This window comes from Callorhinus ursinus, unplaced genomic scaffold (genome assembly GCF_003265705.2).
Source record: "Callorhinus ursinus isolate GAN/ISIS: 27379988/994484 unplaced genomic scaffold, GSC_fseal_2.0 scaffold71, whole genome shotgun sequence".
NCBI lineage: Eukaryota > Metazoa > Chordata > Mammalia > Carnivora > Otariidae > Callorhinus > Callorhinus ursinus.
This window is the reverse complement of record NW_027397133.1, coordinates 4,370,077-4,386,470: the sequence shown is the minus strand read 5'-3', so window position 1 is coordinate 4,386,470 and position 16,394 is coordinate 4,370,077. Positions and strand designations below refer to the sequence as shown.

General features: G+C 56.3%; 1 protein-coding gene across 1 annotated transcript; it reads left to right on the top strand.

Annotated features, from left to right (window-relative positions):
* Positions 1-2,062: 2,062 nt before the first annotated feature.
* Positions 2,063-16,021, top strand: GIPR (gastric inhibitory polypeptide receptor). The gene is made up of 15 exons (XM_073886544.1): positions 2,063-2,140; positions 7,036-7,102; positions 8,110-8,238; positions 8,647-8,746; positions 9,180-9,287; positions 10,007-10,110; positions 10,821-10,924; positions 11,120-11,264; positions 12,056-12,215; positions 12,430-12,490; positions 12,809-12,878; positions 12,998-13,086; positions 13,178-13,316; positions 15,328-15,369; positions 15,466-16,021. The coding sequence occupies exons 3-15, from the start codon at positions 8,167-8,169 to the stop codon at positions 15,670-15,672; spliced, it is 1,401 nt and encodes a 466-aa protein (XP_073742645.1). The 5' UTR covers positions 2,063-2,140; positions 7,036-7,102; positions 8,110-8,166; the 3' UTR covers positions 15,673-16,021.
* Positions 16,022-16,394: the final 373 nt, after the last annotated feature.

Sequence of the window (16,394 nt, the reverse complement as noted above, 5' to 3'; positions counted from 1 at the left end):
CAGCCTGAAGCGTAGCCCCGGGCTCTGAGAGGAAGAGAGGGTGGAGAAGACACTCCCCAAAACCCCCAAATCTTCTCCTTAATCTTTTACTGAATTTCCCAAAAACCCCCTCGCAGGACCAGGGCCCGACCCTAGAGCCTCAAATCCGCCTAGATATCCACTAGCTCCGCCCTCGAACTCCAATTCTTTAGAGTCCTTGTTTATTAGATGGAGGGCCGCCCCCAGGCCCTTAGCTCCACCTCCGGAATCCTGCGGGAGCTAAAGTTCTATTCCTGCCGGCAGAGCCTTTGGCGCCCGCAAGGTATCGGAGAGCTATGGTACTTCGCCCAGAGCCCTTGACCCTGCCTTCTTTTAGGGTTAGCGCCACCCCCGGATTTAAGTCTGATATCGCTCCCCAGCCTTTCCTTCCTCTCTCTTTTTTTTTTTTAATGTTTTTTATTTATTTATTCATGAGAGTCAGAGAGAGAGAGAGAGAGAGAGAGAGAAAGAGAGAGAGGCAGTGGCAGAGGGAGAGGCAGGCTCCCTGCCTAACAGGGAACCCGATGTGGGACTCGATCCCAAGAGCTGGGATCATGACCTGAGCCGAAGGCAGACGCTTAACCGTCTGAGCCACCCTGGCGCCCTCCTTCCTCTTTTTTATCCGCGGTCCCTTGGTTCCTCTCCAACAGCCCTCATCTCCCGCAACTTCAATATCCAGTCCGGGTTTTGACATAGGCCCAGCTGTGAGGCCGGGAAGGCTGGCGGTGTCAGTCGGAGCCGGCTCTGATGTTGGGGGAGGAGGGGAGGAGAGAAAACCTGACAATGGATTTAAAGAATAGTGGATCACCTTCGCCCAGTCCCCACTGACGGTCAGCACCTAGTCTTGACCAGACCATGTTGTATAGGAAGGAGAAGTGAGCCCAAAGCGGGAAGAGACTTACAGGACACACAAGCAGACCGTGAAAGCCCTGGGCTTTGGAAACGGATGGACCTGAGTTTAAATCTTGACTGCACCAGTTTCTGGTTGTGACCCTGAGCCTCAGTTTCCACGTTTGAAACATGGGCGGTCATAGTGTGCCTAAGTCTCTCATTCATTCAAAAATGTTTACTGGGGCGCCAGGGCGGCTCAGTTGTTAAGCACCTGCCTTTGGCTCAGGTCATGATCCCAGAGTACTGGGATCCAGCCCTGCATCAGGCCCCCTGCTCAGCGGGGAGCCTGCTTCTCCCTCTCCCTCTGCCACTCCCCCTGCTTGTGCTTTCCTGCTCTCTCTCTGTCAAATAAATAAGTAAAAGCTTTAAAAAAAAATGTTTACTGATTTAGAAAGGGGTAACAAAAATGTTTCCTGAGCATCTACAGTGTGTCAAGCTCTGTGCTAGGTGCTGGAGTTTCAGTAGTAACCAAGTCAGTGCCAGAATTTGTTCTCATTGATCTTGCAGGGTGATGGACGAGGTACGCCACCATACACAAAACAATTAACTAATAATAACTAACATTTATTGAGCACCTACTACATGCCAAACACTCAGTTATCTTCACCACGAGCCCTATTTTCACCACCGTTTTACAGATGAAGACAAAGGCACGGAGCCGGTAAGGGAAGGTCTCTCTGAGGAGGTGACATTTGAGCTGAAATGTGAATGACAAGGAAGCAATCATGCATGAAGTTGGGGAGGGGAAGCTTTCTACGTAGAGAAATCAGTAGGTGCAAAGATCCTGAGATAGATATGAGTGTGGCATATTCCTGGGGCAACAAGAAGACTGATGAGGGAGAGGAGAGCAGGAGGTAGATGAGGTCAGGGAGGCGATGGACCCACCAGATCCTGTAGGGCCTCTAAGATGTGGGAAGATGTTTGTAGTTTGTTACTGTATCCTCCGTGAGCCCCAGTGAGGCCACAGATGTAACTCACACATGAGTACAGTACCTGGCACACATAGGCACCTGTAAATGCTAGCAGCTCCCATCCATTTCTTAGGGAACACCTACTGTGAAAGGCACCAAGGTCAATAATGAGTTCAAAGTGATGGGCAAAGTAGATGTGGGCCATTATCATTCTATGATCACAGCTGGCTGTGTTATTGATAGAAACAAAGAGTCCAGATCCTGCAAGCTCCGTGTGTTGGAGGAGCGGTGTGAAGCCACAGGGAGAGGAGTTCAGCCAGGTGAGTCGTGTGCTTGTGTGTGTGTGTGTGTGTGTGTGTGTGTATTTGGGGGGTGGGAGGGGGTGACACACAAAGATGAGTCAGTCCTTGCCCTCCAGGGGTCAGGATCCATGTGAGCTCAGTGACCTTGGCCCAATAGCTTGCTTCTCTGCAAAATGGGAGCCATCCCAGCACCCACTTCCCAGGGGAGAAGAGCAGGTTCAGTGAGCTCAGGCCTGTCAAGTGCTCAGCACAGTGGCTTTTGGGTACAGCTAATGGAGCTAGTTTTATTACAAGTGCTTTTGCAGGGAGATGTCAAAAGCCTGGAAGTGGGGAGGAGGGGGATGGGGAGAAGGGAGCTGTGCCTTGGGGGTGCGGGGCAGGACTCCCAGTCTGGCTTCATCTTTCCTCTCTGCCTCTAGGTTTCCTTCTCTGAGCCACTTTTCTCTCTTCTCTCTCTGTCTCCCTTTATGTCTCTGGAAATGGGTTACATCACTTATGAGCTATGTCACCTTGAGCAAGTGACCTCCCTTCTCTGCTACTCCTACTTCTGATCCTACATTCTGTTTTTCCATCAGCTTTATTTCCCCTGTCTTCCTGATTCTTTCTTCTTTCTTTGTGTTTCTCTCTCTCCCTCTCCTTCTGTTAGTCTGTCTCTCTATTTGGGTCTATGACTGGGCTGGGCAGGAGGGCTGGGCCCCTGGGATCCCCAGCATTGCTGAATCCAGGGCCTGATACATAATAAGTACCCAGTGAAATGAATAGAACCCTGCTCTGGGCCGAACCCTGCTCTGGGCGATGCTGGGGTCCCACCAGCCACTGAGAGAGCCCGGATCCTGTCCTCACAGAGCTCAGAGTCCGGGAGAGGAAATAGTTATTGGTTGAATGGATGAATGAGTGAGCGAGCTAACTTTGAGGCAGGCTTGGGAAACAAAAATTGGGTGGAGGCACTTGAGGCAGAGAATACTGCTAGAACAAAGGATCAGGGCCTGGGAAGGGTCTGAAGAGCTGGGACTTCTCAAAGAGAAGGCTGGGGAGCTCAGCAAGGGTCTTGGAGGCTGTGGAGGGGAGCCCGAGCTTGCTCCTGAGGGCACTGGGGAGCCATGGCAGGTTCTAAGCTAGAGAGGGATGGGGGCAGTTTGTGCTTTAGCATCATCACTCTGGCTGCCTAGCTGTCCTATGGGAGGGGGGTTGCAGGTGGGAAGAAAGGGGGGTATGACTGGGGAGAGAGGGACCCTGGACCAGAGCAGGAGCTGTGGGGGAAGATTCTAGAAACCTGGAGGAAAATGCCCAGACCAGCCTGCTCTTCTTGATGCTAGGAAAGGAGCTTCGGGGCTGGCCCACCACCACCAGGGGGCAGCGAGAGCTACAGGTTTGAATCTCAGCTCCTTTTCCCAGGGCGAGGAGGTTTACACCTTGCTCTGGGGAGGTGGGCGGGGAAGCTGGAGCTCTCCGTGGGGCCCTGGTTGAGAGCCCCTCTGCTCTCCTGCCCCCAGCCCGGCCTCTTGGGCCCCTGGAGCCCCCACCCCACCAGCAGGAGATTATGTCAACACAGCCCCGCTGCTTCTAGCCAGGACAATATTTGCCCTCAGGATCTGGGGAGGTTGCTATGGAAACGAGCTGCAGGGTGTGGGGGGGGCACCCCCTCTCTCCCGGAACAGGGCGAGGGGTGCTGGGCATCTCTGCCTCATCTCTCACTGATTGTGTCTTTGGAAGAGTTTACCCCCATCCCCATCTGTCTGCATTCCAAATCTCTCTCTCTGGACCATCTCTTCATCCCTGTGTCTGTCTCCTTCTCTGGATACCTGTCTCTGGGTCTCTGTCTCTCTGGTCTCATCTCTGTGGTTCTCTGTCTCTGTTCTTTCCTGTTTCCCGGCTCTATGCTTCTCCATGTCTCTGTCTCTCTTTGGGTTTCATGTCTCTACGTCTTGGTCTCTCTTTGGGTCTTTGTCTCTGTCTCTCGCTTGGATCCCATGTTTGTGTTTGTCTCTTGAGGCCCCTGTCTCTGGATCTCTGCCTCTTTTCTGTCTCTGGGTTCCTGCTTTCTCTGGATCCTATTTGTGTGTGTGCGCGAAGTGTATGTCTCTGTGGGTCTCTGTCTTTCAGGCCTCATCTATCTTCAGTCCTGAATCTCAGGGGGGCCACCTCAGCCTTCCATTTCTGGCCTCGGTCCCCATGGGGTGCCCCCTCTCCCCATCTCTCTCTGCCTCATTTCTCCTGTACCATCTGCTGGCACTCCGGGCCCCCTGCCTGCTCCCCACAGGCTCGGCTTGGCCACAGCGCCAGCGGGGCAGGCACAGGCCTTCCAGCTCCTTCCCTTGGGGGGCACTGCCTGCTCCTTGCTGGGGGGCGGGGCGACAACAGCGCCCCGCAAAGACCCAGGACCCGAGGCAATGGAGAGAGAGAAACAGAGACAGACACCCTGAGCGCTGACAGATGACAAGGGGAAGAGAAAGGGGAAAGGTTAAAGATGGGAAAGAGAGGGGCGCCTGGGTGGCTCAGTCGTTAAGCGTCTGCCTTCAACTCAGGTCATGATCCCAGGGTCCTGGGATCGACCCCCTCCCCCCCCCGCCCCACATCGGGCTCCCTGCTCCGCGGGGAGCCTGCTTCTCCCTCCCCACTCCCCCTGCTGTGTTCCTTCTCTTACTGTCTCTCTCTCTCTGTCAAATAAATAAATAAAATCTTAAAAAAAAATAAAAGATGGGAAAGAGAGAGAGAGAGACCCAGAGAACCGAGGTCTGGGATTCAGAGAGGGCTGTGTGTGTGTGTGCGCGCGCGCACGCGCGCGCACGGCCCTGCCGCCCCCTCCCCAGACCCTGGGAGACTGCAGAGGACCCAGGAGAGGGCTTCGGTGTGCAGAGGGCCATGAGGGACCCAGGCACCACCCTCCTGTGCACCTTGTGCTGGGTTCTGACCTCGGGGGTCCCCCGCAGGGCCGGGTGAGGACCTCTGAGCCACAGCGGAGTCCTGGCTAGCTCGCCTCTCCTCAGCGCCTGTTGTTCAGGCTTTCTCTCCCTCCATCCCCCTTGTCTTTCTCTTAACGTGGCCTGTGCTCCGTCCCCACCCTCCTCCCCTATCTCTCTGTCTCTCTCTCTCTCATTATCTCTGTGTCTCTCTCTCTGTCTTTCTGTCTCTCTGTGTATCTTTCTCTGTCTCTTCCGATCTCTTCCTCTCTCTCTCTCTCTCTCTCTCTGTGTGTTCTTCTATGTCTCTGTCTCTTTCAATCTCTCCCTCTGTCTGTCTCTCTCTGTCACTCTCTCTCTCTCTGTACTTCTATGTCTCTGTCTCTTTTGATCTCTTCCTCTCTGTCTGTCTCTCTTGGTCTCTCTCTCGTCTCCATCTCTTCCTGTCTGTCTCTGGTCTCTCTGGGCCCTTGGTTTCTCTTCCTGTCTCTCTCACCACCTCAATTCCTCTCCACTGCTTCCCCCTTCCCCAGTCTCTCCCCTCCCCCTTCCCAGACTCCCCCCACCTTCCCAGCCCTAGCTGAGTGGCCCCCCAGGCTCTCTTGGGGCCAAGGAGAGACTCCCTCCCAAGCCCAGCCTCTCCCCGAGGTGCTGTGCTATCTCAGACCCCTCTCCCTCTCCACTCCATGAACCGAGCCTTTCCCAGGACCCAGAGGGCGCCAGGAATTTGGGGCAGAGAGCAGGGAGGCCAGCTGGAGGCCAGGGAGCCAGGACCCCCCCCCCCCCCGTTACCCCCCTCCCAGACTTGTCTCCTTCCAGCTCCTGGTGCTGGACCTTGCATCCCCCAGTCTCCCTGCCCCTGCAGGGGCCTCGGGGCCTCAGTTTCTCCTCTGCCAAGTGGGCACATTCACCTCTGCCCCACTTATCCCCTAGGTCCCAGGGGAGCATATGCTCCTGAGTGTTACAAGTTGACTAATGTGCATGAATCCGTGGTTTGTATTACTGGGGGATGAGAACATCGAGAACCGAGACTAAGGCTTTCCCCCTGATGTACAGACACTCCCCGTTTCCCATATTTTAGAGCAAAGAAAGAGACTAGAAGTGGAGACTGCGGGAAGGTGTGTGATTCAGTGGTGCCCGTGACTGCGAGACCCTGTGAGGCCGCGGGTTCGTGCGTGATTGCGGCATGACGGTGTGTGATCCTCTGTGCGTCCGTGGGGCTGTGCGGGACGCCGTGGCATGTGATGTGTGTGTGACTCGGGGACTCGTGAGTGCGGGTGAGGATGGGGAGAAGAGTCGTGTGTCCCTACCACCATGGCACTGGGTGTGACCGCGTAAGGGTGACGGCGTGACGACATGACACCCTGAGAGCGTGTGCCTTATTGACATTTGGGGAAGGTGTGCTGTCGGGGTGTGACTGTGGGCTCTGGCGACCGTGTGAACTGTGAGAGTGTGGATGGGTATGGTTGCGTGACCTTGTGTGTGGCCCCGCAGGTGGTGGTAGGTCAGGGGTTACATGACTGCATGAGGGACTGCATATCAGCGTGTGCATGTCATCGACGGTCATTCTTCCAGCCTCTGCTCAATGCCCAAGCCGGTGCTGAGTGACGCTGGGGACCCAGGGGTGACCACAGGCCGGTGGGGAGATGAGACCTAGTGACTGGGTGGCCGACACGGCATCACGAGAACTGTGGGAAGCCGTGATTGTGTTGCTCTGTGAGTGGAGTTGCCTGCAGTCCGGGCCCACGGCTGTGTCACTGTGGATGACTGTCAGCCTGTGCGAGGAGTGTGACCGCGGCTGTGTGCCACGGCTGTGTGGGATGGGTGGGACCGTGTGAGAGCCTGTGACCCCGGCTCCGTGACTGCTCTTCTACGTGACCGTGGGTGACTCTGATCCTCGAGCACCACTGGCCCCCCCCCCCCCCCCCCCGCGCCCGGTCTCTGCCCCAGAGCTCCCCCTTCTGCTCCCTGGCCCCGCCCTCTCCCACTACCCCAGGCTGTCACCTCTTCCAGAGCCCAGGCGGAGGCCGTGGAGGCAACAGCCGCTGGAGTGAGTGATCGAGAGCAGATCTGGGGACAGGTGAGGGCTTTCCCAATCCCAGCCCATTCCCCTGCCCCCATGTCCCACTCAAGCCTCTGGGTCCCTCTTTCTCTGTTTCTTAGCTCATGCCTTTGTCTCTTTGTCTCTTTGTCTCTCTGTGCCCTCGCTCTCTAGCCTCCTGTCTGCCTGTCTCTCCATAGCTCTGTCTCCATGTCTCCCGAACTCTGTTTAGCCTCTGGATGGCTCTGTTTCTGTCCCTTTATCTCTCCTTGCCCCATTCTTTGTGTCTCTCTCCATGTCTCTGTCCCCTCTTTGTCTCCTAGCCCACATTTTTATCTGTCTTTTCCTCTCTGGTCTCTTGCTGTGTGTCTCATTCTGCTTCGTCTGTATGTCTCTCAGTCTCTATATTTCTGTTTCACCCATTTCTGGGGCTCCATCTGAGATCTTCCCTGCTTCCGCCTTTCCCCACACGGTGCTGTGGGGGGAGGGATTGGGGTTAGACCCATTTTCAGGCATCTGGGCCCCTGCAAACCTAAGCCCAGGGTCTGACTCCTCTCTGGTCCCTAGGGAGAGGGTTGTTCCATTGACTCTGGGCTTCATTCACAGCCGGCAAGTTTTTTAAGGTCGGGATCCTATTTGCCATTTGAAGATCCTCTGGGCCGGTAACATGGGAACTCTGAGGGTCATTTCAAGCTCCGTGCCTGACGCTTACCTCTCCAAGGCAGTCCCCAGATTCCCCAGAATCTCTAGGTCTAGACTCCGGGTGACATTAGCGCCTCCGCCCAGAGCAGCTCTAAGGGCAACCGCGCCCTCAGCAAACACCCCCCTTCCACCGCCGCTGCCCCAGCAACAGTTGGGGGCGGGCCTGGGAATCACGTGCTGGATCTCGGCCTCGCCCACTCTCCCCCCACCCCACAAGTCATCACTCGTGGGGGCGGAGGGGGGCCACTGCCTCCTAGTCCGCCTGTTTGAATCTCAGAGCGGGTGGCGCCCGGGGCTGGAGGCGGAGGGCCGAGGCTCCCTGACTCTGCGCCCTGACCCTCCAGGCCGGACTGCCCCTACTAGACCAGACTCTTCGCCCCCCATGCCCTGCCGCCCTCACGATGCCGAACTGTCCGCCTTGGCGGCTGCTACTGCTGCTCTTGTGGTGGGGGCCGCTGCTCCGGAGGGCGGAGGTGAGGACCCTAGGAGCCACAGGGGTTCGAGGCTAGGAGGGAGGTCTGGGGACAGTTTTAAGGCTTCCCCCGCCGCAGAGAGAGTTTTAAGACTGCCCCGCCTGTCTAGATTCGAGTTGTTTCCAGTCTCGCTTCTTTCCCTCTCAAATCCTCCTGATGATTTCCAGCCACTCCTTCCCCTAATTTTCCTGAAGGTTTTCAGCCCCCCACAGCAACTCCCCTGGTCTAGGCACTCCTTGAGACCTAGAAGAGGTTTCTAAGTTACCCAAGACTCCGGGACAAAACAGGGCAGCCTTTTCAAGTCTCTGTAGGGTGTTTCTAACCCACACGAACCGTGCTGCCTGGGAGCGGGGATCGGTCGGGGTGTGTGTGTGTGGGGGGGGGATCCTCCCTCCTCTCTTTCCATAGACAGGCTCTGAAGGGCAGACGGCGGAGGAGCTGTACCAGCGCTGGGAAAGGTACCGCAGAGAGTGCCAAGAGACACTGGAGGCCTTGGACCCCCCGGCAGGTGCGACTGGGGGACGGGGCCTGGGGGCACGGGAAGGACTAGGGCTGAGAGGGGTGTGCTTGAGGCGGGGCTAGGACTGACGGACGGGGCCTGAGGAAGTCTGGGGTAGAGGTGGGCTGTGTCGGAGAGGCCTGGGTGATGCTTGGCCTCGGTGGGACGGACTTAGACCTGAGGGCGCGGTGGGGGGGGTGGGGGAAACTGGGGCGCAACTCGGATTAGTGGGAGAGGCCCCTGCAGAAGCTCGAAAGGGCGGGGCTGCACCAGGTGGGTGGAGCCTGAAGGGCGGGGCCTGGGGTCTGGCCCTTGGGAGGGGCTGCGGCAGAGCCGGGGACTGGACCACCCCCGGTGGGCGGGGCCAGAGCAGCGCTTACGCAGAAGCCTTGGGCTGTGTGCGGTCTGTCCACCCGACGTCTGGCCCCCACGCCCACCCCAGGCCTCGCCTGTAACGCGTCCTTCGATATGTACGTCTGCTGGGACTACGCTGCCGCCAACGACACTGCCCGTGCGTCCTGCCCCTGGTACCTGCCCTGGCACCGTCATGGTGAGGTGCCCCCTGGACCCCAGGCCCTCCCCTGACAAAAATAGCTCCTAGCCCTGCCCCAGACAACACTCCCCAGAGTTCGCTTGATCTTGATCCCACACTTGATCTCCTGCTCCTCTCTGTCCGTCTGGGTGTCTCCTCCTGCCTGACCAACCCTGGCTCTGTCACGTAATGCCTCTCTTCTGTCTCTGTATCTCTCTGAGGACCACAGGGTTCTTATTTCCTCCCGGCGTCTTGGTCTTCCTGTCTATTTGGCCTAACTAGCTATTTGGCCTAGAGCAACTTATTTAACTTCTTTATGCCTCAGCTTCCTCTTCTGTAAGATGGGGTTGATAATAGTACCATTTTTATAGGCTTGTTATGAAGATTAATTTAATTAATACACATAAGGGTTTATTATCCTCACATCACTTTGGCTATCTCTGCCTTTGTCTTATTTTTTTTAAAGATTTTATTTATTTATTTGACAGAGAAAGAGTTAGCGAGAGCAGGAACACAAGCAGGGGGAGTGGGAGAGAGAGAAGCAGGCTTCCCGCACAGCAGGGAGCCCGTTTCGGGACTGAATCCCAGGACTCTGGGATCATGACCTGAGCCGAAGGCAGACGCTTAACAACTGAGCCGCCCAGGCACCCCTGCCTTTGTCTTACTTTTGTCTTTCTGTTTCATTCTCTGTGCCTCTTTCTCTGTGCCTCTGATCCCCTCCTTTGTTTCCCCCACAGTGGCTACAGGCTTTGTCCTCCGCCAGTGTGGCAGTGATGGCCAATGGGGACCTTGGAGAGATCATTCGCAGTGTGAGAACCCAGAAAAGAATGGGGCCTTTCAGGTAAGAAGCAGTGAGGGATTCAGGTCAGGATGTGCAGGGAGAGATGAAAAGGCAGCCGCCTCAGGCCGAGCCTGAAACCCCTTGTGCTATTCAAGACTCTAGGGTCCAAGTGATAAAACCCAACTTAAACTTGTTGGGTGGAGAAAGAAAGAGAAATGTATTGGCTTCTGTGATTGAAAAGTATAAGGTAACAGCTACAGGCACAGCTGGATCTAGGTGCTCAAATGATGTTGTTGGGAGTCTTTTTGTCTCTCACCAGACATGACTTTGTTTTTCTCTGTGCTGGGCTCATCTTTTCTGTGGGATGGAAAGTGTGGTCCTTGTTAATCAGCACCAGGCTCACATCCTACCAATCAAGCAAGACTGTGGGGGAGACTGAACTTTGTTCTTAATAGCTCTAATGTAATGTCCCAGGACTGATACCTTGGGCCATGCCTCCACCCTGCACTAATCACTGTGTATGTGTGTCTCTGTGTGCGTAGGGGGTTATATAGAATGCTCTGACTGGCAGGTCACATGCTCGGCCCTGGACTGAGGGGTGGAATCAGCCAGTTGGCCCCAGTCAAGCAAGGGTAGTTGGATCCCCAAGAGAAAACTGGGATGCTGGGCAGGAACAAAAAGCAGGGTCCCTTTCTGGTCCTGGGGAGGGGAAGCACTGAACTCTGTTCCTGTGTCCTCCTACCCTCCTGCACCTCCCTACCCCGACCTAGGATCAAAAGCTGATTTTGGAGCGGATGCAGGTCATGTACACCGTGGGCTACTCCCTGTCCCTGGCCACACTGCTGCTAGCCCTGCTCATCTTAAGTTTCTTCAGGTGAGACCTCCAGCCTTGAGTCACAGCTGCAGAGCCTGGGCCTCAGTTTGCCCAGTAAGATGGGGTGGTCAGGCTCCACTAGTGACAAGCATCTAATGGTGGTTCTGTGGGAAGGGCAGGGAGGTGAATTAAGGGGCTCTGTGTGGCTGAGGGCAGGTGTCCAGGGGTCCCCAGACTGCATCCCAAATCCCCTAGGAGGCTGCGCTGCACTCGAAACTACATCCACATCAACCTGTTCACGTCTTCCATGCTGCGGGCGGCGGCCATCCTCACCCGAGACCGTCTGCTACCTCCACCTGGCCCCTACCCTGGGGACCAGGCCCCTGTCCTGTGGAACCCGGTGAGCAGCATCCCTCTCTTTCTCAAATTGGGATTCTGCCTCCTCTGGTGGGGCCAAGAAGTTCCCAGTCCATTTACTACTTTCTACACTTATCAACAGTTTATCTCTCTTGACCTCTTTAAAAACACATTTGGAGAGGGGCCCTCCCAACTCAGCCCCCTCCATCACCCACCCCATCACCTCCTATGTGAGATTTTTCTCTTGCTTAGTTCTCATTTTCTGACCCGTCCCTGGACTTTTCCACCAATGAGAGAGTCCCCTGCTGGAGGTGGGGCATGGCAGGATGGGAGGGGATTTGATAGATACCAATTTGTTGTTACTGTGAAACAAAGGCAGGGGAGGCTAGAGGCTGGGGGCCCAGGTGAGAAAAACTTGCAGGTAGCCAGTTGGGCCATGTAGATTGTGAAGAAGCTATGGGGTGGGGGAGTCCCTGTGCTGGCCGGACAAGGGTGACGGGGTGGGAGAAACTTTTTGACAGGTGAAGTAGTTGAGTTTAATTTTTAGAAGGCGATGGGGTGGGAGAGGCCATATCTGGGGGCCCTGGGGTGGGGGAAACTGATAGCAAGACGGAAGATACCAATTGTTAAAGAGGTAAAAGCGGGACAGCTCACAGAGGGAAGAGAATAGAAGAGAGAAATCAATCACAGATAACATCCTCTGGTGATGCAGAGCGGGAAGTGAACAGTGGACGGCAGGAAATGGAGGTGGATGGACGACCAGGTGGAGAAGGACGGCTTGGGGACACCCTGGAGGCCCTGACTGCCCCCTCCCCCTGTCCGGCCACCCCCTAGGACCTGGCTGCCTGCCGCACGGCCCAGATCGTGACCCAGTACTGCGTGGGTGCCAACTACACTTGGCTGCTGGTGGAGGGTGTCTACCTACACAGTCTCCTGGTGCTTGTGGGAGGTTCCGAGGGGGGCCACTTCCGCTGCTACCTGCTTCTCGGCTGGGGTGAGCCCCGACCCTGTCCCCTGCCCAAGCCGGCGCGCCTCCACTCCCTCGACTCCCCTGCTGGTCTACCTCAGGGGGTCTCCTCCCCTCTCTGGGCTTCTGCCTCCCCACCCCGGCGGCGGCGGGGGAAATTCCGCGGGTCTTGGGCCTGGAGGGGCCCGTGCGCGCGCTGACAGCTGCGGCGGGGTGGGGGGCGGGGTCGGGGTCTGCACAGGGGCCCCCGCGTTTTTCGTCATTCCCTGGGTGATCGTCAGGTACCTGTACGAGAACACGCAGTGAGTCTTGGGGTCTGGGGTGGGGCCTGGGAGGCGGGCGGAGCTTTGAGGGACTCGGGCGGGGTGTGATGGAAGGGTGGGGAGGTTCGGAGGGCACGTAGGGGCTGGGAAGGGGTGGGTGGGATCTAAAGGAATGGGGAGCTAGGAAAGATTGTGTCCTGAAGGGGACGGGATGGGAGCGGGGCCTGGATAGTAGCAGGGGGGCTTTAAGGGAACGTGGGTGTGGCATTAAGGAGAGTGGGCGGAGCTGGCGAGAGAGGGTGCGTGATCCTCTGAGTCCAGGGGTTTTTCTCTTAGCTCTACTCCCCCTCCCCTCAGGTGCTGGGAGCGGAATGATGTCAAGGCCATTTGGTGGATCATACGTACCCCTATCCTCATGACCATCTTGGTACGGCCAACCCTGAGTCCTCCAGGCCACCCTCTGGAATTTCCCACCCTGGGAAACGGGGCGCCACCCTGTCCCCCAGGACAGGATGGGGCTGGCTCAGCCTCTGTCTCTCCCTGCAGATTAATTTTCTCATCTTTATTCGCATTCTTGGCATCCTTGTGTCCAAGCTGAGGACGCGACAGCTGCGCTGCCCGGACTACCGCCTGAGGTGAGGGAGCCGGGCCGGGATGGAGGGAAAGGGGCAGGGTGCAAAATGGAGGACCTGGGGCTGCGGGACCACTGCCACCCTCTACCCCCAGGCTGGCTCGCTCCACGCTGACGCTGGTGCCCCTGCTGGGTGTCCACGAGGTGGTGTTTGCTCCGGTAACAGAGGAACAGGCCCGGGGTGCCCTGCGCTTCATCAAGCTCGGCTTTGAGATCTTCCTCAGCTCCTTCCAGGTGCTAAGGCGCTAAGGCGGGGTGCAAGGGCTACACCCTTCGTCCTGGGGCCCTCTTCCCCAGAGGGGCAGGGGGTCTACAATTGTCCACTGATGCGGCCACTGAATGGGGTGTGAACATGTTCACATGTTCATTCATACATTTCTGCGCACAACACTGAGCTAGCTCTGTCCTGAGCTGGGGAGGCAGCAGGGAGCAAGGGAACAGACCAGGCAGCCTCAGCAGACTGCCTCCTGGTGAAGATGGAGGGCTTTGCAGCCCGGGTAGGGCTAGGGCCAAGTTCAGGTTCTGCCACTTTGCAGCTCTGTAGCCTTCACCTAGGGTGAGGTAGGTGAGGTGCTTACAGTGCAGAATGTAAGGAGGCACTCCAAAATTTAAGGCCAACTCTGCACTTGCCTGCCAAACCCTAGTCACCATACTGCTTTTCCTTGTCGGGCCTCAGTTTCCTCATCTCTAAGTGGGAACAATACTAATCTCACTTCACAAGGCTGTTCATTCATTAAATTCAGCAGAAATGTGCTGAGCCCTTACTGCGTACCAAGCACTATTCTGGGCCAAGAACCAAATTGTCCCTACCCTCTAGTGGGAGAGACATGCTAAACATGGTATGTAAATAAAATGAACAGAGTGTCAGATGGAGAGATGTGCCTAGAAGCTGGCGGCGGGGCGGGGGGGGGGAAGAGAGCAGACAAAATATAGAGCTATAGACAGTGGGTAAAGGCCTCACTGAGAAGACACTGGAGCAGAGACATGGAGGTGAGGGAACAAGCCAGGCAGATACTTGGGGAAAGTGTTCCAGGAAGAGAAATATCAAGTGCAAGATCCCTGATATCCAACATGCTTTAGGCGGTGGGAGCCAGAGGAAGCAAGTGGGAGATAGGACAGAGAGGTGAGGTACCTGGGCAGATCCTTGGGCCAAGTGAGTACCTTGGCTTTTCCCTGAGGGAGCTGGGAGCCACGGGAGCAGAGGGACGTGATCAGAGTTAACTTTTTTTTAAAGATTTTATTTATTTATTTGACAGCGAGAGAGGGAACACAAGCAGGGGGTGTGGGAGAGGGAGAAGCCGGCTTCCCACGGAGCAGGGAGCCCGATGCGGGGCTCGATCCCAGGACCCTGGGATCATGACCCGAGCTGAAGGCAGACGCTTAACGACTGAGCCACCCAGGCGCCCCGAGTTAGATTTTTTTTTTTTTTTTATAAATTCTGTTCAGGCACAATCCACTTCTTTTTTAAGATTTTATTTATTTATTTGACAGAGAGACAGCGAGAGAGGGAACACAAGCAGGGGGAGTGGGAGAGGGAGAAGCAGGCTTCCCGCCGAGCAGGGAGCCCGATGCGGGACTCGATCCCAGGACCCCGGGACCATGACCCGAGCCGAGGGCAGTCGCCCAACCAACTGAGCCACCCAGGCGCCCCCCGAGTTAGATTTTTAACAGGATCATGGAAATTAATAAGATTTGTAAGATTTTAACATAAATAACTGATTTGTATTATCAAGTAATTTATTAGTAATTATTTTTATGAAAGTTTATATGTAAAATGTATACTTACATAGATAATTCCTAAAATTAATTTATTAATAATATGTAATATATATAACAAAGTTATAACAAGCTTAAGAATAAAGTTTAACGCTATGTGCCAGGCACTCCAGCTTCTTGCATAGTACCTCAATTCTCACAACCACTACTCTACTATGACCCCATTTTCCAGAGGAAGAAACTGAGGCACAGAGGGGATAAGCCCTTGCCCAAGTGGGTCAGGAAGTGGGGAAGCGGTTCTCATATCTAGGCAGCCCACCTCCATCCAGGGTTCCCTGTTAGCCCTCTTATTGCTCAGCAAACCTGGGAGGGCAAAGGGGGGGCCAGGGAGAGGGTGATTGAAATGGTCTAGGACCAGGGTAGCGGCAGCCGAGGTGGTTTGGGACCTGCTAAGGGTCCAAGCTCACTCAGGGGGTGTCTGCGATCCTGCCCCCACTCTCGATTTAACCCCCGCGCCTCCTCCTGGCAGGGCTTCCTGGTCAGCGTCCTGTACTGCTTCATCAACAAGGAGGTAGGGACAGCCCCGGCTCGCCGCCCGCGCCCTCTGGCGGCCGCGCAGGGAACGGCCGGGAGCGCAGGGAACGTTCTGAGCCCCGTCGCATTGCAGGTGCAGTCGGAGATCCGCCGCTGCTGGCACCGCCGTCGCCTGCGCCACAGCCTCGGGGAAGAGCAGCGCCAGCCGCCCGAGCGCGCCTCCGGGACCCTGCCCTCGAGCTCAGGCCCCTGCCGGGTCGCCCCTGACCGCGCCCTGTCCTTGGGGACTCTCCCAGGGCCTGGGGATGAGGCCAGCCGGGCCTCGGAAAGTTACTGCTAGGCAGCGGGGCTCCTGTGTCCATTTGAGATCGCACGTATTTATTGAGTGCCTACTGTGTACCAGGCCCAGTGTGGAGGGTGCTGGAGCAACTGGGGTGCGGTGGGCGGGGGGAAACAAGGTCCCTGTTCTCCTAGAGTTCACAGTTCACAATTGGGGGGGGGCAGCAAAGACAGAACATCAAGTTAGACACACACTGTGGAATGGCTAATGTGGAAAAATTAGAAGGGAGCCTAGGGTGGCCCAGGAGGGCATCTCTGAGGAGGTGACACTTAAGCCCATGCCTGCAAGAGGTGAAGGAGACCGCTTTGGGAAGAAGATTCTAGGCAGAAGGAACAGCATCTGCAAGGGCAGAAAAGCTCGGCGGTGCCTGAGGAACAGACAGGAACAGACGGTGCCATGTGATGGAACAGATTACCGGGGGGCAGGACAGGCAGCTGCGGAGGGGTGTGAAGTGGTTGGAGGGGTGGGAAGTGGTCGGATTCTGGCACTGCTCTTCTAAAGGTAGAACTGAGGATTTGCCGTTTCGCACGAGGGAAGTGCAGCAAGAGAAGTCAAGGAAGACTCCTAGGTTTGGGGTGGTGGCAAGAGAGGGAGATGGGGTTCAGGGTGGGGAGAGCCAGGAGTGCTCTTGGGACACGTCAGGCTGAGGAAAAGGCCCTGGAGCTCACAGGAGAGGTGAGAGATGGAAAAGAGAAATGTGGGGCAGCACGGGGGGGGGAGGG